Source organism: Melanotaenia boesemani, chromosome 13 (genome assembly GCF_017639745.1).
Source record: "Melanotaenia boesemani isolate fMelBoe1 chromosome 13, fMelBoe1.pri, whole genome shotgun sequence".
Classification (NCBI taxonomy): domain Eukaryota; kingdom Metazoa; phylum Chordata; class Actinopteri; order Atheriniformes; family Melanotaeniidae; genus Melanotaenia; species Melanotaenia boesemani.
The window spans coordinates 4,859,564-4,886,176 of NC_055694.1; the positions used below are offsets into that span (position 1 = coordinate 4,859,564).

The 26,613-nt window shown below is 39.5% G+C and overlaps 1 protein-coding gene across 1 annotated transcript in view; it reads right to left on the bottom strand.

Annotated features, from left to right (window-relative positions):
* The window catches only part of plekhg5b (pleckstrin homology domain containing, family G (with RhoGef domain) member 5b), a 70,053-nt gene that overhangs the window by 33,149 nt on the left and 10,291 nt on the right, over nt 1-26,613 (bottom strand). Inside the window, 1 exon segment of the mRNA XM_042003218.1 lies at nt 13,789-13,865. Within this exon segment, the coding sequence (XP_041859152.1) occupies nt 13,789-13,865 (77 nt within the window).

Here is a 26,613-nt window from a genome sequence, read left to right on the forward strand (position 1 = left end):
TCAAACACGACCCAAATGTCCACGTTTTTCCAGAGAATTCATTGAGTGAAGAACAGACATGCTTACAGGAAACAAACTTTTTTTGTGTGGGGGGGTTGTAAAATTGACTATGCGTTCCAGTGAAAGGTATGTTTCAACATGCAGTGAAGTTTGCCCAAGAAAAATACAACCTCCTCATTTTTCCCCAACTCCTTTTTGAAACGAAGTAATGGATAAAGACTTTTTTCTTTTCGTATCTTTACCTGAATCTCAGCCAACAAGTGTCTTTTTCTATTTTCTTTCTTTTTTAGAATTTAAACTGGTTTATAAAGAGCTTGAAATTAAGGCTAAACTGATTAAAAATCATTTAAAATCCTTTTCACATCAACTTTAAAAGTTACTGTCAAATATTTACGTGACACTCAAACTGCACATGCCACCGTCACTGAAAAACAAAACAGTCGAGCAGCCACGAAATCTTCACAAAGCTGAAGAGCTAAACTAAGCCAGGCTGGACAGAGTGATAAACACAACTACACATGACTCGCCAGCAGCTGCTCTGGCTCTGCTTCAGCAAAGTCAAGTGTACTGACGGCTGTTTCAGACCATGCTGGCTGGACTGTGGCGCAACCAGCCTTCCTATCCATAGCTTCAGGGCAGGAGAAGAAGAGAAGATAGACAGGAAGGTGGTGAACAAGACCAAAAAAGGAGGAAGTGAGAAAGGAGACAAAAAGAAAAAAGAAGTAGTGAGTATTCCAAGCTGAATTAGAGCTTCGGCTGAATGATAATTTGAACATTTGTTTCTAATGTGACTTGGAAATTGATAATTTGGAAACCACTTCCAATGTTCTACAAAGATGGAAAGGAGAGATCTCTGGCGGGTGCCAAGGGGTACACTGGTCTGTTGATATAAGAAGCAGATGTGAAATATGCAGACACAGAAGGAAAAAACAGACTTAAAGTGCTGCTCTGCACTGTTGTAGATATGAGAGCTGCGCTTTGACAATCTCAGGCAGGAAATATACCACTGCTGCATAACAGTCTGTGACACTATGAGTACTTTGATGATAAATTAACAACTTAAATAAATCAGTGCTATCATCTGACCAGCAAAAAAGACCAACACATACAGTTTTTTCTGATCTGAGGGTTTTCAGCTTTCATATTGAAGTATTTCTCTCTATATTTGGGTTTTGGAAAACCTCTTTAATAAATGAAAACTACAAAAAAAAAAAAACATTAAGGAAGTAATTTCATGTCATACCAGGATGACTTTAATTCACTTTTTCAATAAACAAAAGCAAATGAAAATACATAAAACAACATGATACTTGCCATAAGAAAACTGGCTCCCAGGAAGCACAAGCTCCGTGTTTCTGTGGAAAAACCAGTCAATATTTCCAAGATCCAAACAGACGGCAGGTGGAGAAAAGTTTTAGTCCCAGCCTGAATCCAACTCACGCCGCACTTTGTGTGTTTGGAGCTCCTGAAATAACCCCAAGCTTCTGGATGGAAAGACTGGATGCAGTCAAAGTGACAAACGGGGGACTGAAGGAACGTGACGGAGCAGGGAGCCTGCCTGCGTTTACTACAGCTGTCTACTAGTGAGACACCAGCACACACAGACAGAAATAATCAACCCCGCCTTTCTGCTCAATCCCACCTCCACATGTTCACACAGATCCTGACTGACTCATGTAAATTTACACAGAAACTCAGCTTTTTTCAGCCTTTTTCCTGAAAACTGTCCAAGTTTTCTCTACAACTTTTTTTATGCATCAGCTTCATCAAGTTGGAACTTGGACTTTTTAAGCAATTGTTAGATAGTCCATGTGTGCCTGAGCTCAACTCTTCTGCCTGATTTAGAGCTTGGTTTGAACTTTACCCCCTGCAGGGTGCTGAGGTCAAAGAAGTTTCTAAAGTACAGGACAGAGGAAGATAAATCTATCAACATAGCCGTCCACAAGATTGAAATAAACCTATGTTTATAGTACCTTTTAGTCAGTTTGGATCCTTTTATTTTAAAAAAGTGACAATTCAAAACTAAAATTGGGTGTCTTGTTTTTTAAATGCCATTTGACTAATCCATTAATGAGTCATTTCAGACTGAGTAATCCACCAAATTTATACAACAGTTTAATTATAAGCTCAGTCATCTAGATAATCCTCAGGCTGAGAAAATACCTGCAAATTAAAAAATAAAATCTGAGAAGTGACCCAGATATCACAAAATCTATTTTTAAACAGAAAAATGTCTCTTGAATTACATCCAGCATGCATTGATGCAAATACTGCAAAGAACGGTGCTGCAGAGCACGGAAAGGAGGAGCTATAATGTGTCCTGTAAATGATTTAGGCATTTCTGTTTGTCACTAAGGCCTCTTAAACACCAAATCAATGGCAAGAACCTGCTGAAACGAGAAAATTAATCTCGTTATCTCAGATAACAATTAAAAAAATAATAGCCGAGCCTGGGCGCTCTCTGCTTCCGTATTATTCAGCTCCACAAGATGGGACCAATAGAACTAAAATTCACTGAATCACCCAAATCTTTCCCTACAAATATGAGAATCTACAAGATTTCATAAGAACACAATGAAAAATGCTGAGACATTCAATGAGGTTGACTTTCTCGAGCCGGAAAAAAAGGTATTTTCCTGCCACCATGTTTCTACTTATCCCAGAAACTCATATCACCTCCAAATGGACCAGACATGAATAGAAAGAACATTTTACTCCAACCAGAGAAAAATGATCAGATTACCTAAAGATTTACCCCACCCCTCTTAATCCATTTAATAATCCACTCTGATAAAGCCGGCTCGGATTGCTCTGATCTGATCGAGGTGTTCCATGAAGCATTTTTATTCTGATTGGATTATTAATCTCATTAGCGGTGGTCCATGGAAACACAGCTAGTGATGTCACCAAACAGTTATGAACGTGCTTATTTCCTTTGTTTTTCTCCTCCAACAGAATCCACCAGTCAGTTGTTGCATTGTCAGTGTGGTGTGATGTGTGTGTGGGAGGAACATCCTCATGTGAAACACAAGTATAATTTATTGCCTAAATGTCCTGTTCCAGTCTGCTGTGCTGACCACAAACACTCATCCCACTACTCTCTGTTCTTTTGTCATTCAGGTTAATCTGAGATGAGCTGTGTTTAAATCCCCCACAATTAGCTAGCTCACAAGAAAAACAATTCAGACTCTTGAGCCTTGGGGGCCGAGGGAGAGGAGGGGACGAAAAATGGGGGATGGAAACACTGGGTGGACCTTAATCCAAACCCAACCAAGGCGACCTGCTGCATCCCTGTCTGTCCTTTACTGTCAGCCTTAATTAGGGGAGGCTATGCGTATAAAAGAGCGGACATCAATGGCGCAACTAGCCTCAAGGATTAGAAAATAACAGCACCGCCGTTTTTCTAATAGTGGTGCAAACATTAGCAACCTTCTCTTGGTATTAACCTTTCGCTAACCAATAAGCTTTGGCTTTTTCCAAGTCATCAAGATAGTGGTTAAATAAAGACCAAAGACCAATAAAGACCAATAAACCAAAGGCAGATATGAGTGATAAGATAATAAGGTTCAACTTGGTGTGAGAAAAGGAAGTGTAGAAAAAGCCCTTTGTGCTGTTTAATGGCAAGTTTCAGTTCAGAACGATTGAGGCTGAGCTCTAACTGCCTCCGCAGATGTAATAAAAAGTTGTTATTTGGAAATATTTCAAAGCTTATTATTGTCTCTAAGTTCTGCAGACTGCTGTTCTCACAGCACTCCATTAAGCAGTGGTTGTTTAGATTTCACAACCACCAATTAGAGAGTTTTCCATCCGAGCGTTCTCTCCCAGTGGAGGCCTTCCCCACATCTCTGTTTAGTCTGTGAACTTTAGTCACTGGTCAGCTCATACAAGGACATTTCCACTGGAGTGTCAGTCAGGTACCCCTCTTCCTGTTATTCCCCTGTCGGCTGTGATGCAGCTTCCTGACTGGGATGCTCCTGGGGAGTTGACCCGCCATCACTGGTTCAACCCCCATCTCTAGTGTTCATACTTCCTGAGGAGACATTGTATAGCTGGAGACACACAAGTCAGTTTCAGCTTGTTTGTTATTGCAGGGTGACTTTTAAAATACTTTTCTTTCCACAAACTTTAATGGATAGATGTGTGTCATTTGAGAGTCATTTGATGTGTATTTTGCTCTGTTTTCAAGTTTTGAAACAGGTACGTAACATTTACTCAACAGTGCCGACTGCAGCCTCATCTTAGGATTAAAGGATTTTATGTGATTCAAACGGTAACACCCAGTTCACACCATGACTAATTTTCTTTCATTTCTTCACTCCATTGGCAGATTGTGGGCATACGACCAACAGACTTGGTTCACTTCCCTAAAATGCTAACAGCACACAGATATAAGTGATAATGCTCTGCATAGGTCAAATGCTGGTTGTTTAAAAGTTGGTTTGAAGCCGAAGTGAGGGACAACCACAATGAATTTCATCACCAAGAAGGACCAAATGCAACAGGCGCAATTCTTTGTCCACTATATATTCTGTCTTTTCTGTGAAAAGGCTAAATTAAAAAGGACTAACAACATAACTAAGAAAAGCAAAAGTAGTTTAGACCCCAGATCATGCCAGATGCTTTGGAGACTACCTCTATGTGACAGCAAAAGACTGCAAAAGGTAGATATGTATTGCAAAGTTGTGTGTAGCTCAAATGCAGAAAATACAAAGAAAGTCACTGGTTCGAGCCTCTGCTGTGGTAAGCGCTGAAAAGGGGCCTTTCTGTGTGAAGTTTGCATGTTCTCCCGGTGTATGCATGGGTTCTCTCCAGATACTCCGGCTTCCTCCCTCATCCAAACACATGCATGTTAGATGGTAAAAGTGACTCAGTGGGGCTACCTTTATAAACAAAGGTTAAAAAAAAAGAAAAAACTATACCACCTCCCTCAGACGGAGCTTTTCAGATGAAGGATCTGCAAAATATTAACACCAGAACTCTGTAAGCATTTTCACATGATTCAGATTCATTCTTAGCATTTTAAGACCACAGGAACCTCGTCAGTGTTCCTGAGGATGATTGTAGGTCATGGAACTTTTCATCATTTCTGCCTCAGAAGAGCTAATTTCCCAACATAAGAAAAATATTAAAAGATTGTTTAGTGTTTGTTCCAAACAGCGCAAGAGCACATTGACAGGCTGAATACAAAAATGCAGTATTTCCAACCCAAATATATCCATAAATACTTGAGAAACATTGGCTATATAATAAGAATACAAATAAAAAAAAAAGTTATTATTCCCTCAGTCGGGAAATCGCTGTAGGTAATACCTTTTAAATGTGGCCTTAAAAGAACCTTCCTGGTGCTCCTTCTAGCACCATTCCTACAGGAAGCAATGCGTATCTGTTTGTGTAGCTCGATTTTATAACAAAAGCACTCCAGATACTGTCCTTATGAACACAAAAGCATCACCCGTAACCATGTTCTCTGGTGGTGATTGCACTTTTATAGCACTTGGTTTTAAAACGTGTACTTTCTTCCTAAAGACTAGTGAGCTCTTACCTATTTCAGAGCAAAAAACGGCAGGAGAAATAAAACCAAGAGGCGCCTACAATTCAACTGTTCCATATTTCAAGCACTGCCCCCTTGTGGCAGTGGAAGGCTAAAACAGGTCGAGATCATCAGGACATTTGCAGGTCTTGATGAACGTTATTGCTCTAGTCTGACCAGATGTGGACTACTGGACTAATTTTACTGGCTGGCCACCAGTTTGGAGAGACATCTTCTTCCAGTTCCCCATAACTTTCTGTGTTACTGCTTTTACAGTCTCCTCTACAGTTAACAACCTCAGAGCTGCAACTTTCTGTTTAGAAATAAATATTTTATTTGTACTAAAAACGCATCCTTGTCTTGCTCTTTTGGAGAATAGCTGCAAAGATCAGAAGGCAGCTGGTTCCAAAGCTTCAGTGCTGCCACAGCAAAAGCCAGATGCCCTCCAACTTTCAACATGGAGCTGCTGGCCATCTGACCCTGGTCTTAGATCCCATGTCTTGCTTTGCAAAACTAATCCCAACATGTGATGATATAATGGCCAAATCCATCATTTACACTGAAGTCTACAGAACCACCTCAGCAGGCTTGAATCTAACATATCAGTTATCCAAATGATCATATTTTATACTCTTTCATATTTTGTGAGATTAGATCTTTTGTGTCTTAAAAAACCCCAAAAAGATCTATGGACCCCTCACCTTACCTATTGTGTTTCACAGTGCTTTGAAGTACCCAGAAAGCTTTAGCTTCTGACATGATAAAACCCATTTTCAAAGTTCCACAGAAACAAAACTACATAAAAAAATACACTAACAGTGTAATCAAATTTGAGTCACCGGATCAGAGCTCTCTTCTTTTTTGGACAGGCAGTAACTAGGATGACACCAACTTCCAACTTTGAGGTCAGTATAATACGCAACTTCGTGTGAATGTGCTAGTTTTTTATTCAAGAGAAAGGCTCTGAAATACTGGAAAAGAACACGCACACTCAACCTTCCCTGAATAAACAAATTGCATAGAGTTTCTCAGTGCTCAGTCAGTTAGAAAGGTGATTAGGTAACTTTTCCTCAGCTTATCTAGTGTCTGAAGAACTCCAGAGTTAACAATGTATTCTGCAGTCAGTCAAATTAGTGAAGCATAATGATTCACATTAAAGTACAAAGCTGTGAAAAATACTGTAGCTGTGTGTAGCATGTAGGTCAGACTGATCAACATAAGTCATAAAGACATATATACGGAAGGTTCTGGAGAACTTTAAGAAGATTAGGTCCAGAGCTTCTCTATAGAAGCCTGGGTATGTTCTTTGCTAATGATGCAGGAAACACTCAGGAGTGGCATCTGTGTAGAGCACAAAGTGATGCACAAAGTACTCTGAGTACATTGCTTTGTTGCAACACAAAACTTATTAAAATATAAAGTAAATATAACCAGGATGCATTCTTGCCCACCATAAATCTTAACTTTCTTATTTCCACATGGGCACAACTGTGTCCGACCTTACTTTTTATTACGTAACAGGCAGGGGAATCCAACCAAGACAACAGGAGGAAATGTCTCAGGTGGATTTGCATTTCCACATGTTGTTCCTTGTGAAATTCTCTGGAAAATCATCAGACAGCAGAAATGTTTTCCATGAGATACCTCACTAAGTATAGGGGTGGCCTAAACACAGATAAATTATTATGATACACACAGCTGTCTTTCTGAAGAAGTCAGACCCTACCAGTAAATGATAATGTTGGGTATTAAGTTGTTAAAGTAACTGCATGACATCTTGAAATAAATCCATCTCTGCCAGGAAATGATACCTAATACTCTGCACTCTTCAGCTCACGACATATAGAGAAAGCGGGCATTAAGCCAAGGCAATGTGTATACTTTAGCATCCTTAATAGGTCAGTCTCGGTAATGGGCATCTCTGGAACCAAAAGCAACAATCAGTCAGTACAGAGAAAAGAAAAATAATTACAGGTCTACCAGATAAAATAATTCAACCACTGATTTTGTGGAATGTACTGTCACATTAATCTTGTCTAACTTGTCTTACTCTGATTAACCTGATTATTGTCTAGCTGCTCTAATTCCAATAAAATTTCAGCAAAAGATGAGTCATGATGTGTGACGGCATTACGATGGAGGGAGAAGACAGAAAGGGAAAGAGAAAGGATGAAATGGAAGACAGGCAACAGTTTTTCTCATCATTTCTCATCAACAGCTAACTGGTGCACGTTGTTAAGCATTTTATGATCCAGAAACACATCTTTAGTTTCTGGGCCCAAACTGAAGTAAAATGGACTGAAAAGAGGTGGAAAGCTTGTTCTGTGGTCTGTGCTGCAACTAAAAGTAAAAAACAAGAAGAATTACTGTGCAACTAAAATTTTACCCAATCCTTCAACATGTTTTCGTACCATCATTCAGTTAAATACAGCATTTAAATTTGGTTTTTATTTTCTATTTTCCTTTTTTTTTTTTTTTTAATGTACAAAATTGAATTTTACGTCATCAAACACCAAATCCATTTTGCTTCTCATCTATATAAAACTTTTCCGGCTCCGTTTCATACTAAATATTTCTGGGAATTTCCCTTCATTTTTTTCCTTTCTGTACAAGCTGAAACCCACATGGATGGACATGCACTGATAAAGAGACTGAACCAGATAACTTATACGTTTCCTCGTTCACTTTCTTCATAAAATCCCTGTGCCTCCAGGTGTTTGGCATGGGAGTTGTTTGTCGCCGTGGCAACCCACACCTTTTCAGTTATCTTGCCTGGTCTTGTCTAAACTGAGGCAGGGAGGAAAATTAAACTGAGGGGGGCAGAGAGAATGATAGGGTGGTGGGGGTGGTAATGAGCTCCTTTCTATGTAGGAGCAAGCTCAGACTAGCAGTGACTGCTAACCAGCGTGATCTGAAATGAATCCTGCCCTTTTAGCAAAGTAACAACTCTGGACTGAAATTTATACTCAAAAACCAGTAAAATCCAAGTGAATTAAGAAACCTAAAGTATCCAAACACACTGAGAAAAGCTCTGGGAAACGTGTTGGGTAATCTTAAGAAACAGTCATAGTTGTTGTGCAACAGGGTGACAGAGCTGAGCTACAGCAGCACAAATACAGCTTGACACCTGGGAAGATTTTACTAAATTATGGTTCAGGTGAACTCATTAAGGTCCCAGGCAGTCAAGCTGCAACTGGAAGAGACGCAGTCCTGTTGGGAGCTGATATATGGCAGGAGAAGACTCAAAGCAGGCCTGTCTGGAAATAAAAGGGTTTAAATGCTGTGCAGGACCGGCCTAAGACCGCCTGTCTGTCTGCATGTGTTTGCATCTGCTCTGTGTCCTGTTGCCAAGCCGCCAGCATATCAAAGAAACCAGTCCAAATAAAAAACTCAAAGAGATATATAAAAAGTAGATTTTTATTTCTCTTTTTCTGTGTGTGTGAAAATGTCTTTGATGTGCCTAAATCTGTTCAGTGGGTGGAGTGGGTGAAAGTCGAGGGATATTTATGTCAGATTCTTTCCAGAAGAGTGAGAGCTTCATGAGAAGCATAAACAGCAGAGCCAGTCCTGGAGGTCAGGGTTGCTATGACGCTGCCCCCTGCTGTTTAAAGCCTGCTACAGGCGACACACGAATACCTGTTGAGCAACCGCCAGAAACACTATAGGATGAGAACTAATATAAAAAAAAAATCTTACACTCTTGCACAACAATAAAAAATGAGGACTTCTCGTAGTTTGAAACAATGACACTAGGATGACTAAGCTAAGACATTTTAAAGATAATGATATCTCAGAATACCCCCTCTTTACTGGAACAGACAGGACCACGGTGGTGTCAGGAAATGAAATGTACTCACCTGTCATGATGCAACTGTGTGAGTGTGAAAATATATTTTTACTGATGGGCAACATATTTAGTTGTAAGTGAGAGACGGTCATGGTTTTTTTAGTGTGGGGTTCTTACAGACGGGAAGTGTCCACAAAAACATCTCTTTTTTGTTTTATTGGACAACAACTGTGAATCAAGAAGATGTCATGGGAATTTATTCCACTCCTGCTAATCAACACCACCCCTCATTATAAAGAAAATGTAAAACAGAATTCACAATCCATGTTATACGCCTATATCAGAGAGACTCACTAAACTAAGCTGCAGGCTTCTCGGCTCTGGTAATTAATGTTTTGCATTAAACTATTCCTTACATAAATGCATTTGCATGAAAGGGATTCAATCATCAGCCCTCAGCTTTACATCTTTTACTGGAAGGACAGAGTTGAAAGAGGAGCTGAGATACCAGGTTGTCCCAGGGAATAATCCTCCTTTATCCACAGCCAAATAGAGCTGCCTCTCAGAACCCTGAAAACAAGAGGAAAGAGTACTCTTTGGGAGATTATGGCATCAAAAACCTTGGAAAGGTTTGGTGGTTTTCAGACACAAGAGACAGCCCATCTGGCTCAGCATTCACCAACCTAACAGAAACCACTGCAGCCTTCCTATCCCTCTGCACAACCCCAAAATAATCAGTAAATACTGCATTGATCCATGTTTTTACTTGCATGTCAGTGATTTATTCCTTTAAATCTGTCATTACCTTTTGCCTTGTTTTGTTTTTTTTTTTATCTGTCATGATGGATTTAAAACAACTTGCTTATTGCTGTACTTCAACCATTAAAGAACTTATTGAGCTCTGGGCTGCACCTGGTGTGATGGTCCACACCTCACAGCAAGAAGGCTCCTGGTTTGGACCTCAGCTGGTGCCTTTCAGAGTGGAGTTCACACTTTCTCCCCATGCCTGACTGGTTCTCTTTGGTTGCTCCGGCATCCCCTCACAATCAAAAACATGGTTAATTACTTATTCTGAATTCTCCCTGGGAGTGAGTGGTTGTTTGTCTCTGTGTTGGCGCTTGGATGGTCTGATGACCGGGGTGTGCCCGGCCTCCTCCATCATTCCAGATGAGATCATTTGTTTTACCAATTCAACCCAGAGGCCTTAAAGGTGTGGTTTTGGAAAGTAATCCAATATTTATGATCAATGTTTTGTTTGAAGTTTAGAGCTAAACATTAAAACCTAAAAAAAAAAAAAAAAAAAAAAAAACTAAATTGGTCAAAGTCAGAGTCCGGTCAGGTCAGACCTTAACCCCTTTTTTTTTTTTTTACATTATAAGAGGCCTATTGCATCACTTTATGGTAAAATTTGCTAAAACGAAAAAAAAAAAAAAAAAAAGCCTGGTGGAAACCTTTTGCACTAAAATAATTTGACATATCATCGTAATAAATGGTACATATATGCAGATTATTATAATTTTTATACATTTAATAAAAAGAACAAATAAAGACTTCAGATTCCAAAAACTAGAATTTTCTGCACATTATTTCTTGGGTCAGGCATTAAAGAGTTAATGATCAATAGCAACAGTCAGCTCATTTCTATCCCTAAAGATACATAAAACAGATAAATGGCCAACTTATCTGTTATGTTTCAACACGATACTGGTTTATGCCTAGTTTTAGGTGCCTTCTTTATGGTTATATGATTAACAGGCCAATGCAGGTCCTCGGGACCTACTGCCCTGCATGTTTTAGAAGAAATCCTACTTTAACACCTGAATGAAATGAATGGCTCATTAACAAACAGCAAAGAACTTGATGAGGAAATTCATTAATTTGAATCAGGTGTGTTGGAGTAGGAACACGTCTAAGACATGCAGGATAGTGGGTCCTGAGGACCTGGATTGGGAAACACTGGGCTAAAATGCTCAAATACAAGGAATAGACTGAAAATGAATTTTAAAAAAACATCCAATATCCAAAGAAAAACTTTGCAAGACCTTAAGAAAATCTGGACAAATGTTGCTCAAGATCATTTTCAAAGATTACGAGAAAGTCATGTGGTGGATGAAGAATTTGCACAGTAATGCAGATATGTTTCTAAAGTTGGGAAATTCTTGTTACAGCGCATTTCTACAATTACGTTCTGGCGTGATCAAATAATAGGTCTCTGTACCATAAAACACAGGAGGATGGAACGATAACAATAAGTGTAACAGACCACGGAGACACTAAAATGAGCTGTAAAGATAAGAGGAGAGTATCGATTGCTACACACTAATAAGACAGAGTCGACATTTAGTCAATGTTCAAACTTGCAACGATGTAAAATGAGAACCGTTTATATCATCCCGATGGGTAAAAAGATTGATGGTGACTTGTCCTCTTTCCCTCTGAGATGCGTCTATCCTTAATCCCTTTACATAACGACATCCACCCTGACCCTGACCAAGGAGAAGGTCCTCTGCCTCATTCACACTTCCCCACACAAATCCTACAAACAGCCATCACACGAGCAGGAACATGGACTTCCGAGTGATTTTTGTCTCTCAGGAAACTCAAAAATATATGGAACAGGGAGAGAGGCAGTTTAAGGTTGAGCACTTAAGCTGTCTCCTTCTTCCCACTTTATTATTCCCAGTTGCCATGGAGAGAAACTATATATAACCATCTCCCTCTCTCTCAACTGGCTGTCTAAATTCAACATCTTCCCTCTCTATTGTTTCCACAAACAGGACAGCAGGAGACAACGTCTCGATTCACTGAGAAAATCTGTCTAATGCCCGGCTCTGGTGGCGGGAGGTAGACCAACACGACCCAGACAAACCAGACACTATGGCGGTTTCCCCCTGGTCTTCTGGCCAGACTCCCATTTTTCAGAAACCAGTAGCTTCAAAGGAATAATTCATTTCACAGTCTGGTGGCCAGACACAGAGCCCCGAGACTCACAGCCCTTTTAACACCTAAAAGAAGAAAAGCAGCTCTGGCTTCAACCTTTCACAAAGAGGCCAAATACTGTCTGGCTACGTCCAGCGCGGTTCCGAAGCTTAGAGGGAAAACCAAAAGTTATTCTTATCAGGCTCCATTGCCGGTGTCTAGGTCACCTTTGGGGACATGTCATTAATTTGGAATAATTGTATCCTCTTTGGTTAAAGCTAAGGGAGTCAACTATTATAATCAAGTTTACAAAGAACTTTAACCCAAGTATGTTTTACCAAATCATTAACATCTCACTGTCTTCCCTCATCTCTTTTTACTGACAATAAAAGAATTTATCCAAAGCGCTATATATATACATCACATTCACCCATTCACACACTGATTCTTTATTTTTGATGTGAAGCATAGTAGAAGTAAAAACAGAAAAAAATCTAATTTTACTACTGTTTTATAGGCTTTATCCACACAAACATGGCTGTTTTGCAAAAATGTTTTTCCCTGCCACCTCTAATGCTAAATTGTCTTCATCAAAACTGCATTTACATGTAAACAAAAATCGCAAATGCATAGAAAGATCTGCATCTATCAAAACGCTTACCTACGTGTGGACAGGGACCAAGAGGTTGCAGCACAACACAATAAACTCTTTAAGTCCTTTCACAGTTCATAAAAATTCATTAGGTGGAGCCATTTGCTACTTGGTTCAACCAAGCAACTGCGTGGCAAAATGTGGTGGAAAAAGTAGAAGAGGTGGAAACTCACACATGGCATATTCAACTACGGTTACAGAAAGCATGTGCACGAAAGAAAGAGGGCTTCAGAGGCAATAGCCAGTAGCTAGTTAGCTTAGCTTAGCATAAAAACTGAAAGCAAGGAAAACAACCTCATTTGTTCAGTCTAAAGCAGAGGGTGTCCTGCTATCCTGCAACTTTTAGATGCAGCTCTTCTCCAACACACCTGACTGAATTCTTTCATCCGCAAGTCAGTCAGCTCTGCAGAGGCCTGGCAACAAGCCAGTCATTTGATTCAGGTGTGTTCGGAGAAGGCATGCATCCAAAAATTGCAGGATAGTAGATCTCAAGGGCCGGACTTGTGTATCCCTGGTTTAAAGAAAACAAACCTACTCTATCTGCAGCTCCAAAGCTCTCTATTTAAAAGACATCACTTAGAAGGGCAGGACTTAAAGGCTCACATTAAACGGTCTTTTGCAGTCTATGTTTTATGGACAGTAGCTGGATTGTGCCATGTTTAACATAAAATAAAATGAAGAAAGGAAGTAATAAATAGACCAAAGCCAACCTGCTACAAGTTGCAGCCTGATGTTTCATAGAGAGATGGGAGGAAGACCAATTTTTTCATCGAATTCTCATCCACAAAGTGACCCATAATGATGAAGAATTTACTAATTTATCACTGGCTGAATTGCTGACTACTAATCTAATTAGAATCAACCCTTGCACAGGTTGTCTTTCAAGTTTTAAGGTCTTACCTTTGAGGCCCTCCGGCGGTCAGGACACTCAGGATGCTGGCACACCACCCAGTCCTCCTCCTGGACCGGCTTATCATCTGAAACAGAACACACAGGTCAATCCGACATCTATCTTAATCATTAAAGCGCCAAACCATCCACTCAGCCAGTTCCACATCAATTAACACACCCTCTTTGGTAAGGCTGTAAAAATATATGGCAGACTTAAGTCACTGCCTGTGTTTATAAAAGGATGGGAGGGGAAAAAAATGGAGGGAGAGTAACTATGAGCACAAGAAACACACACAGTTTGACAAAGAAAGACGTGTAATAAAATGAAAAGAGAGAACTCTGGTTAAAGAGTTGATGAAGGAAAGGTAAACAGAGGGAAGAGGATGAGGTCCGTTTTTGGGAGATCAGAGAAGAATAACAACCAAAATGACAGGAAGTAAATGGAGCAAACGAAGACCAATTCCTTTTTTTGTACAAAAGTGAACTCATTCTGGGAAAGCTCACTGCTCCCCACTTCACAACAAATCACCAATGTCAAATAAACCCCTAAAATCTACTTGACTGGCTGCATTGAGAGTAAGATAAAAGACAGAGCTTACATCTACATCTTCTATATATACACAAAAGATAAAGATATCATAACACAGACCCTGAGTGCACCAATATTTATCCTTCTGTCTAATGAGAAAAACAGAATACACGTGCAGAAAGGAGAAAGAGGGGGTTAGATGGACGGTAAAGGTGCTTCTCGCAAATGCACCCAACGTCCTGTGAAGACAACCTTTCCAGTAAGTACAGATGATCTGCTTATTGCAATGTTGTCGATAAAATCTCAGTAAATCACCAGATGAACAGAAGGACTGCAGCTAAAATAAAAGTCAGAGGCCGAGCTGTAAGGGTGATGTTAAACAATCATTTGTCACCATGAAGTTGAGCTGCTACACAGAAATAAGTCACCCTGAGTCATCCACTTGGCTACAACTCCTCCTGCAGGTCACGGCTGCTCATGCAAAAGTAGGAAAAACACAGTAATTGGTACATATACAGAGCCAGCAGCCTCCCTACTCATAGGGTCTACTTTAAAAACAAGACCTTTATTCTATAACCTTTGTAGTAACATTTCTATCCCCTCGATCCTGCCACCAGTGGGCTAAAAAGCCCTTGTTGAACACCTTTCGTAGCAGCCCAGCAGAAAGCAGAGTCTATTTTCTCTAACTCCCAACAACCTTCCGGGAAAAGGGAAAAAAAGTCCTCTCTTGTATGCTGGAAGCAGGCCGAGACGCACTCTCAGCTCTGGCTGTGACCTCTGCCAGCAGGCCTCAGGATAATGGTTCTCTTGGGGTTTACAAGCAGCAGGCTGCAGAGGAAGCCTCCAGCTTTTATTGAGTGTTTCCCAAAGAGGGAGAAGCTTCTCTACCACAGCAAGACTTCACAGCTTTCCACTAAACAAATGTTACTTGGCCTCATCAGTGAGATCTCTGGTCTACAGCAAGAACAGTGCTTCTCAATGCTTAGAGGTCAGACTGCGCTTCAATCCCTTAGCTGTTATCTCACCACAAATAAGGCCAATTCACTTCTACCTGCTTGTAGTCACCACCTTATAATCCTTTTCCTTAGTACCACCGTGGCCTGGTTTAACCAGCACAGCCTACCTGAGTATTGTTGCTGACCATGTTCATTCCTTTTTGACCACAGTGGAGCATCTTCTGATGCTACTTCCAGCAGGATAATACACCATGTCACAAAGCTCCGATCAATGAGTTCACTGGACTCCAACGGCCTCCACAGCCACCAGATCTCAGTCCACTAAAGCAGCTTTGGGATGTGGAGGAACAGGAGATTCTCATCATGGATGCAGCCGACAAACCTGCAGCAGCTGTGTGATGCTGTCATGTCAATATGGAGCAAACCTTTGAGGAAGGTTTCCACCACCTTGTTGGCTCTACTGGTACTAACAAGGTGGATCTGATAAAGTGACCGTTGAATAGGTTTTCACCCTACCTGTGAGACTCACTTCGCTTTGTTGTACAGAATCTCTTAAAAAGGTCTTGTTAGTAAAAGTAAACTTGCATAAATTTTATTCTTACACCAATTTAAAAAAAAAACTAAGTCAACGGAAAAAGCTCGTTCATAAAGAAAATTAGGTTTTTCTGCCATTTGTATCCTGTCATGAGTCCAAACAAACCTGAATCAATCAAGATGCACTGGAAACATCTTCCTTTTCTGTTGTGGATTTATTAATGATGCAGATGGACAAATTGTGCAGAATATAAATAGTCCAGTAATCACAGATGTAAATGCTTGGACATAATTTATCATAAACACTCAAATATATACTGAAAAACGAGCTACTGCATTGTTAGTGCATTGATTTACCATTTTTACCATAGTTTATATCCATGACTTCTGCAATGCATCAGGCAAGAAATACTCGTGCCTTACATTTAATCTTTAAAAAGAAACCTAACTTTTTTTGTGCAACTGGGACCCTGTTTTAACGAATTTAAAACAAAACTGTATTAAGTAATTGAGCACTTAGAACTGTTTGTTTTGTTTAAATTCATGCAGAAATAAGTCGGTGAGTTGTTGCATTTTGATGATGACAGCACGTCTAAAAATAAAACATTTTGGTACCCTAGACATCACAACCGCAAAACAGCAATTTAATTAAAGTGTGTAATTTAAATCTACATAATATGAATAATATAATTAATTTGTTATACAGCAAAATCACTTTAGCATCTGTGAGTCAGCAGAAATCAGTTTTTAAATAAGGCCTGGTACACACATAACGATTGTTTTAATCTAATGAGATTTTTTATCTGGTTGAGACCTCACACGTGAAGATAAAAAATCAGTTTTCGTACTGTGTGTGGTGTGCTCCAAAAATGTAATCGCAGAACAACACACACATAATGATGCTGTCCCGCAACTCATCTACAATGTAGTCCTCCGAGCCGGACAAACTTTGAAACATAGAAGAAGAACCATAGCAACAACTGGCAAAAAACGAAGAAGAAGAAACATAATAATAATAATAATAATCGGAAAACACAACACACAGCATGAAAGAGGAAATATAGGACGAGGGAATGATGGTGGTCTTGGGACTTTTGTTAACAGAAAAAGCCAGGACTGAAATTAGTCACGCACGCAGTCACAATGCACGAGTCGTCGGCGTTCCTCAGAAATCGGCTTTTAAATATTGAACATTTTCAATATTCCCAATTGTCGGCTAGGACCCGTTTCGGAGTGGATTATCGGGAAAAATCGGCTCGTAACACACCGCAGACCAAATGATAATTGGACAGGGAAATCTCACGATGATCGGGCGTTTGTCGTCCGAGGTCGGGAAGAGGTCAAAATCGGGACAAAAACAACCCAAAAATCATTGTCTGTTCCAGGCCTCAGTGACATGTCTAAATGACCCTTCACCTAAACTTTAGTCCTTCTGAAACTCCACCCCTACACTTAACCGTCTTTTTTAAATGCTCATTTTCTTATAAAAACACACTATTATCTGCTGAACCTCCATCTTCTGTCCTACTTGCTCACATCTTGCTGACTCTCCAACTTTCTGTCTGATGAACTGGAATTCCTGAACTCAGCAGTGCTGATTAAGCCAAAAGCAAACACGAGCACACACTAGACACAAACACACGTGACAGCAGACAATGAGCTCGCGCACCGAAGAGACAGCAGTGCATCGCATCCGCACAGCTCTGTGCAGGCCTGCACACCGAGGTGAGACACTGCCTGGGGCAAAGACCCATTAGGTGCCCATAAATAAGCCAGAGTAGCGGAGGCCAGTTGATATCATGCACACTTAAACATGCACTAATTATTCCACCTTGTCAATTTCCTCTTCCTTTCTCTTTCAACTCACATTCCTTCCATCCCATCAAATCTTTATGTGGACTGCACCAAGCAAACAGACTGATGAAATGTTATCTATTACACAACCATAAAAATCATCATTAACTTCCTGCTCTTTTATATAAGGTTTGTAAACTAATATCTTCTAATTTAGACAGCTGATCAGACAAAAAAATAATATCAAGACACCTCCTCAGGCTCAGGGAAATTGCAATTTACAATATTATTTTATTTAAAAGAAAGAAATTATTAATAAATTAAAATGAGGAAGAGATATTATCTGAGAAGGGAAACAATCATTATCTGCAGCCTTCAGGCATTCACTGTCTGGTTTTTCAGTGATGCTGCATATGAAATGGATCTGGTTTGAGGCGTACGGCCACTCATTTCTTTTCAAACATCACATTTGTCATTTACACAATGACGGTCTAAAATGTGTTGTTGTAACTCAGTCACAACAACAGATCCCACAGCAGCACGGTGGGACTTGTTAACCCTCAGTGTTACTAGCTTTCCCAGTTTAACCTTGCTTCCTCTCCTATACTACACCCTGGTTCAAACGTGCTCTCTAAGGAAAAAAGGCTTCAACAATGAAAGTTAGGTGGTGAATTTGAATTTCCCCAAACCCAATAAAAGGTATGTCAGAGCCCCAACTGCAACGTTAAGCTTCGAACCAGCCTGTTTAATAATTCCACAGTTTCACAAAGGATTGTTCCACTTGTAAACAGAGCATTAGTTTAATATAGCTTTAGATGTTATCCATTAAAATGTTATTTCAAACTGGCCATGTTTACATGAGTTTTAATTCCCCTTTCTTTTAATTAAGAATAAAATTAAATTCTCTTTAAAATGACCTTGTAAACACCTAATTCCAAATCAAAATGGGTCGGATTAATGCGACCTGGCCGTTCAGGCTAAAGTCGCATGGCAAAAGATCAGATACGTATCGGATTTAGGACCACATATCCAAGTGGCCTGAGTCACATTTGAAAAAAATCGGATCTGTGTTGTTCAGACTGTTATGTAAAGATCAGATAGGGGTAAAAAAAAAAAAAAAAAAAAAAAACGGATTTGGCCATGATGGACAGCATGACAAACACCTCATACCAACTGTCAAGCACGGTGGTGGAGGGATGATGTGCATCTGTTCGCACACAGATCCCATCAATAACGTACATAAGAGAGATGGGTTTTCTACAAAAAAAATAAGAATGTCACTTAATGCTGACAACAAATACCGTAAACCATCGTTGTGAGTCACTCATGCGGTTTGTGCACCTTTCTGATGCACAAACTGGTTTGACCAAAACAAGCCGTGTGACAAATCACAACCATATAGACATGAAGACTGGTATAAGGAAAATATTCCATTTTATTTAGTTTTTTTTTTATTTTTTTTTTATCATTACTGTAATAGAGTTGATTTTACAAATTAATCATACATAAATGTCAAAGTTACTTAACATGACCTGGTAAAATTTAGGAGATGTTCTTTTGGACTGGAGCCATGACCAATAAATACCCCTGTTCCTGAAATAAAAGCCAGTTTTAACCTTTACAACTTTAACACAAAAGTTAGATGCTATGCTTCTTCTGATTTCTGTCCATTTTAACACAACTTTACATTTAAAACATGGGTTGAGGTCAGTGTATTCCTCTACAGGTGGATCAATCCTGGTGAGCAGACATTCAAACACAAGCAGGTTGCAGCAGTTCCCAAAGCAAAGAGTTGTAGTGGCAGCGGGGGCAGAACACAGCCCTTCTGCTAAATGTTGTTTTACCCCCATAGTGGTCAAAACACACATGTGCATCACACACTCTCCAACCCACTCCTTCCAGCTTTTTCCCTCCTCCACCACATCTGAGAAAGGCCGGGGTCCCCATGTATAAAACTCAAAAACCACAGAACAACAAGTGTAAACGGTTCCAAAGAAGGGTGGAAGTTCAGTGAAGTATTCTTAATTTACGAGATGGAAAGAAAAACAAATATCTTATTTACTTTGCTGACTCATTTTAGATGTGTTTGATGGCAAAGTAAAACTTTCTGCAGTCCTTCTGTGCATATCTGAAAGTCTAAATGATTTCACATTGAGGAAAAATATTAGCTGGAACCTCAATAACCTGTCACCATATTTAACGGGCTGCATGAGGGGATTACTGCATAGTTTGAATTGTTGGGGGTATTTATCAGAGAGCACAGTAATTGGTCAAATAGAAGTTATTATATAACATGGTCCTTTTCTGTCAGCTTATTCTTTTTATGGGCTTTATGCTAAACCTCAATCACAATGGGAGCATGTTCTACTGTTATTGGAACCCGTGGCTGACTATAACTTGAGGTATGCAAGTTGGGGCTTGTACTATGGGCCTAATTCCCACTGGCCTGGTTAATGGAGGTAGAGCTGGGATAAACAAGTGGTTTTCTGAAACCCAAAATATGAGTCACCAAATTGTGTGCTTAAAATCAGGGTGCCAATAATACAACTCCCAATCCAAAATAAGCTGGGACACCGTATAAAATGTCACTAAAATCAGAATGCAATGACGTGCAAATCTCAAATTATACTAGAACATTAATACGGCAGATGTTGAAGCTGAGCCAGGTGAGCTACATGCTGAGTACCACATTTTAAGTTGAGGTACATTTTTCTGACTTTTCTTCGATCATAACACAGACAGATGCTGTTTTTTACAAGTACAGCAATGCTTCCATACATCCAATTGTTAGGTTCCGAAATACTTATACCTGTGTATCCCAGGACAGCAGATTAAACTGTAAATGCAAAACTGAGGCTGTCTACAAGAAGGGATGGAGCCTACTCTCCTTGAGGCAGCTTAGGTCCTTCATTGTTAGCAGCAAATGTCTTCAAGACATCTGTGGTGCAGCAGCATCTAAGCCAGTGACTCAAAGAAACTACACAAACCAAAGAATAAGACTGGCTCTGTGTTCAAAGAACAATGTTGCTCCATCTGTCCTGCATAATGGACAACTCTGCACACCCTTTGTAAAACAGCGATCAAACAATAGAGTGGTCTTCAGTCAGAGGCTTCTTCAGTTTTGATATAATGTGGTCAGGCACTGAGAACCATTACACCCCCGAGAAGTACCATTACAACTAATATAATATTTATAACAATTGCATACATTTTATTTGTTTATTCATATTATGTAAATGCATCATTATTCTGGCACATAATTATTTCCCTTTTTAGGGACTGATTAGGTAATACTCTAAATAAATGCTGGCTTTCTTCACAAACTGTCTTTCATTTACTGTATTTACTCTAACACCATAAAAAAAGTCTGAAGCAGACTGTCACAAATTTGGGATTTGTGCAAACATTTGCTCAAGGGTCCGTAACTAGCATGTATGTTGTATAAAAAAACAAAACAGGGCCAGAGAGAAGAGGCAAAAGACAAAAATTAAATGTATTCAGTTCCATTTATGACAAAAGAGACCCAGTCTTAAATGTTTATCTGAATGATTTAGGGCTAAAACATTTGCTGAAAGTTGACAAAAATAATTAAAGGTGAGGATTAAAGCCTCTGTGGCATTCCTCTTTTTAATCTCTGCTAAACGGGCCTGCCTCACCAGTGTCAGAAAGCAGCTGGATTTCCAAGAGGCTGACTGGCAGGACATTCCTCCCAGCCCTGTTTTATCACTTCCTTTTCACTCATGGCATAAATCGGGTGGCATGGAAAGCAAGAGCCTCTGTACCACACTAAAAAAAAGAACACCCTGAGAGGAGGCAGGGAAGTTTTCGGTTTTAGCCATGTACTTCTACACTGCTAAATATTTAATCTGTGCTGCTCTCATCTGCTCTTTCCGCTCTCCAACCTCTTTCCAGATTACTCAGTGCTTTCCACAGGAGAAGACAATAATGGAAAGAAGAAGAAAAAAAACTTTCCAAAAGAAAGCTGGAAATTAAAAATAAAAGGGAAGTAAAGCAGATCTGAGCTTTACACATTTATCCTTTTCATTTTTTTTAACTAATAAATATTCTATAGAAAGATTTTTAACCATGCACAAAAGACCAAACTAGTCAGGAATGTTTGCAAACTTAAGTAAATATTTATCTAAGGAGAAAAACTTTTTTCTAAGGGGAAAAATCATTAAGAAAGGAACTTCAATATTTGCTCTATAGTGCAGTACATATCAAAAATTTCAAAGTTCGTTAAAGATTTTTCTGTATTTATAATAAATCGAAGTTTTAAACATCACAAATATCTTCATGCTACAGTAAGTCTGACTATTTATTTATCAATGACACAACCAGAAAAACAGACTGGAAAAGTAAGTGGTGCAAAAAAAGAAACATTTGGAGAAACTTATCAGCAAAAAGTCAATAACATGACTGAGTATGACAAGAGCTCCTCAGAGAAGCAGAGTCCCTCAGAAGCAAAGATGGGCTGAAGTTCAGCAATATGCAAAAAATGTCAACTGTGGAAATATGTTCCTCAACATAAAACTGAAAATAGTTTAAGAGAATCTGGAGAAATTTCTGCAGCCAGGGGACATAAATTAGTTTTAAGCTTTGTTTACACTGCAGTGACTCAAATCCGACTATTTTGACCATAAATGACCCGTATCAGATCTTCTTATTACAGTCTCAGCAACACAAATCAGTTCGCAGGCCACTTTCATACGTGGATACGGATCAAAGCCACCTCAGTCTGAGCGGTCATGTCACATTTACGTCTGACTTTTACGTCACTCGAGTGAGACGTCGTTATTCTGCGCCAGAGGAGGCGGGACTCAGTAAGATCACATTAAACAATGGACAGAACGATACACATGCTAACAAGTGTAGCTTCCTTATTTACCTCCATAAACGCAGCGTTGTGACGTCACGTTTGCCTCTGAGCTTGCAGGTCACTTTGGTTTGTTTCTTGTTTTTGTTAGTCTTTGTCTTTTTGTAAGACGGATTTTAGGTGTTTTGGAGAATTTTGGAATGGCAAATTGATGGAATGCAGTGTTTTATTTTTTATTTGTTTTATTTTATTGTTAGCTTTACTTGTTTTTAATGCATAGTATGGTGTCCACAGGAAGAACAGCCATTGCTTCTATAATAGAGTGATGATTAATGGGGATCCTATTAAATAAACAAAAACAGTTGCACGTAAACGATAATGTAAACAACCACACAAAAATCTGCTTCGAGCATGAAGACCTGCAGTGTGAACATAGTCTAAGATGTCTGTGATTTTTCAGGTCCACAGGCAGCATCGCATTCATGATGTCGATGTGGAAATCAATGCATGGGTTCAGGAACACTTCCAGAAATCCACAAATGCAGGTTAAAGGTCTATCATGCAAAGAAGAAGCCATAAAGCAGAGAATGTAGTTGATTTTTAACCTCTCAATTGCATATTCAACCAGCTCCGTTTTAAGCGTAATTGTTCACATACCTGCTTGTGTTGTTACTGGTGAATTTCACTAGGGGGCGCATTAGAGAACTCAGACTATTTGCCAAATTCTGAATGAGGTTTCCCTGCATATTGCAGCATGCAAATGCCGAGCAGTAATTTCTGAGTATGTGCACAGATTATGCTTCAAACAGACTAAATACGTGAGGCAGCCATGATAATTATACATATGCAAATTTAAAAGCATGTATATTTTAGGCCTGAATGATCCTAGTTTCATATACAACAGTCTTTTCTGGACCAAAGTTTATTTAAAATGGACTGAGACAAAGTGAAAAATTACTCTGTGGTTTAAAAAAAAAAAAAAAAATAAAACTAATTTTGAAAAAAGTACAAAAACCTTTTCCCCTAAACTAAAGAGAAGAGAGATCTTCCACCCTTCAGGATGTTAGTGTCTTTGCAACTGGCCACTGGAATCAGTGTGGAAAGGTAAAAAACAGGTTTTTTAGAACATATGCTCCCATTCAGATGACATCATTTTAATGGAAGGTCTTGAATATTTCAGCAAGATAATAATGAGCTACACTGCATCTCTTACAACAGCACGGATTTGTAATAGAAGAATCCAGGTACCGAACTGGTCCGCATGCAGCCCAGGTTTTTCACCAATTACAAACAATTAGCACATCATGAAACAAAAAAAAAAAACAAAAGAGGACGTAACCAGAGTCCTAATTTAGACAAGATTTATAAACATTCCTCATTTACTGTGAGAGCAGAGTGGATAAAACACAGTGGTCATCAAGACCCTATCTCAGCTTTTTAGATAGTTTTGCACCACAAAATTCTAAAAAAATTTTTTAACATTGGATAAGATTTTTTATGTTTCATTAATGAGATTTGCAAATAGTTTATTTTAAATTTTACACAGAATCATCTTTTTGGAACCATAATTATAATGTTTTCGTGTATTCAATTAGATTCTCTTCCTCCGTTTTAGGATGATAGCCGCTGTATCTCGGACCATCCAAAAAGATTTTACCAACCTTCTGCTACCATTATGTTAAACATTGATCAGTGCAAGTTAGATTTTTTCCCCTATGACCATCATTATTCTAATATTGAAGGACTGTAAATTAATTGCGGACTTGTGTTTCTTTTGTCTCATTTTACCTTCGACCACCAGTTTATTTATTATTAAATAATGGGAAATCTACTTTTAAAAAGTCCAGATATCCATAAGATTCTACACTGTGTACTACTTTCTAAATCTGTGGGATGCAGGACTTTATTCAGTTTTTTTTTTTAAATTTAATATCTTGACAATTCTTTTTTGTTCTTAACTTCCACAAGCATCCTGTAATATGTTGCATGTGTGTTATCTGACTCGATGCAAATATTCTCTCATAAATTGTCTAGAAAAACAAACATCCACCACCCAGCTTCCCATTTCACTGTGCAGAAATCAGATGCACAAACAAATCCAAAGCTAGTCAGTTGATCCACCTCATTTCAGCTCAGCTTACCCGGCAGATCATGGATGACATCCAGGGAAGACGACCAGGAGTAGCGCTCCATTCCCAGGGGACTTAAAGAGGGCTGCAAGGCCTCCAACTCATATGCACCACGCTTTTTCCAGTACAGGAACATTTTCTTCAACCAATTAAAGCTTTATAATAATGAATATTAATGAAGTGTTAAATATTGACTGTAAAACTAAAGTCTTTCCACAGTGTCATTGTGGAACTGGTGGATCTAATAAGCTCCTTAACCCCACAAAGAAAGTTTACCTGAACTTCTGCAAACATCTGATTTACCCCTCGCATCAACTACCTTTAGAAAAAATACTTGCCAGCTTACTCTGCTTTAAATCGTGCCATCTGCAAATATGTTCACTAATTCCCCACCTGCACAATTACCTCATCCAGCTTGCACTTGCTTAAAACTTGCTTTTAACCCTCTGAGTCTGATCCTGTTTGAGGGCAGAAAGATTTCCTTTAAGTACAATCCTTCACATCTTCAGGGTACAACAATGGTTCTGCAACTGGAATAAGTTGTACCACTGCCACCCACAAAGCAAAGACTAATACGTGTCTCAGAACCTTCTGTCCCAGGGCCTCTTCCTGTTGATCCTCTAGACTTTTAGGTTCTCCGCTAATCATCCACTGAAAGCCACCCACCAGGAGCTGTCAAGCACCAACTGCTGCCCTCTTCTAATCCATTTAACCGGCCTATTCTCGACTAAAATTACAGACGTCCAACTGCTAAAAGGTGTTGCAATCTTATCTCCAGGAGTAAGCGACATTTCCTTTGCCACTGCCTTCCCTGAGCCTTGACTTTATTCATGGTAAAGTTCCTCAAACTGCACAGCACTTGTGTGTGAGGCAAGCTGCTCATGTGTAGGATCTCCTGGAGACAAGAGGGGGGTTTCTGCCCACTCCATCACACAAATGTTGTATTCATACAGAGGTGAGATGCATGCTGGGATGGGCAATCTAGGCCAATGGTTTCTGGACTAGATGACACAAAGATCTCTTTTAAGCCTCCTCCTACATCCAGAGTGGACTTTCTTTATGTTTTATAAAAGGCTGACATTTTTCTGCATTGATTAGTGCCCGCGCCCTTTATGAGTCCTGACAGATTTATTCCTTTTTTATGAATGCGCCACTTTTGAGCCGAATGAGCTCAGTTATTTCTGTGGAGGTACAATGTGCCTCTTGGTTATCAGAATGAGCAAAAGAGACGGCTTGTTTCAAAATGCTTATCTGAAACAATGCAATTCTCTTCACTAATGCCTTTGGAAAAAACAATGAAGGGTTAAAACAACATGCAGTTAAGATACTACAAGTCAAGGCATAATATTTTCCCCACTGCTGCTTAAATGTTCATGCACTGCTATTATGCATCTAAAATGGGAGAAGAAATACTGTGAGAATGTACTGCGCTGGCCGGGGGAAGGGAGGGACGTTGTCACACATAGAGACCCACATGTCCAATTTTGGGATAAGAAATTAGAGGGTAGGATGGGAGCCGGTTTGCTGCTCAGCTCTGGGCTTTGCAGACATATGGTAATAATCTGAAGCAGCTTTGAGCATGCAGCTTCCCTTTTAATGAACAGAACAGTCGCGCCGCATGAGAACTGGGCTGCAAACAAAAGGGCCAATTTCCACCTACTACAGAAACAAAGCAAGACGCCGCGGAGGTATTAGACAGCCTCGCTTTCATCGTCATCCACCAGATCAGCTTTTAATAAAAAAAGTTAAAAAGAGTCTTTTGTTGGACATATCAAGACCAGAAAATAGCTTTTCCATTGTGTCACTAGTACTTACATTAAAATGTACTTTGGTCTGATCTCACACTGAGGACATTTAGACTAAAAACAATCTGAGTTCATTTGGAAATGGACTCAGTATAATGAAAACTCATGTTCTTTCCACAGTGAGAGACTCTGGCAGCTCTGTGTAGACATAGGCTACACTTTCTGTCAGTGTTCTTGGTCCAGTCAAAAGTCAAATAAAGACCAGGATGCAGGGGAATCTACTCTTCCTGTGACCATTACACAACCTTCAGCATTTATAGATCTCCATGCA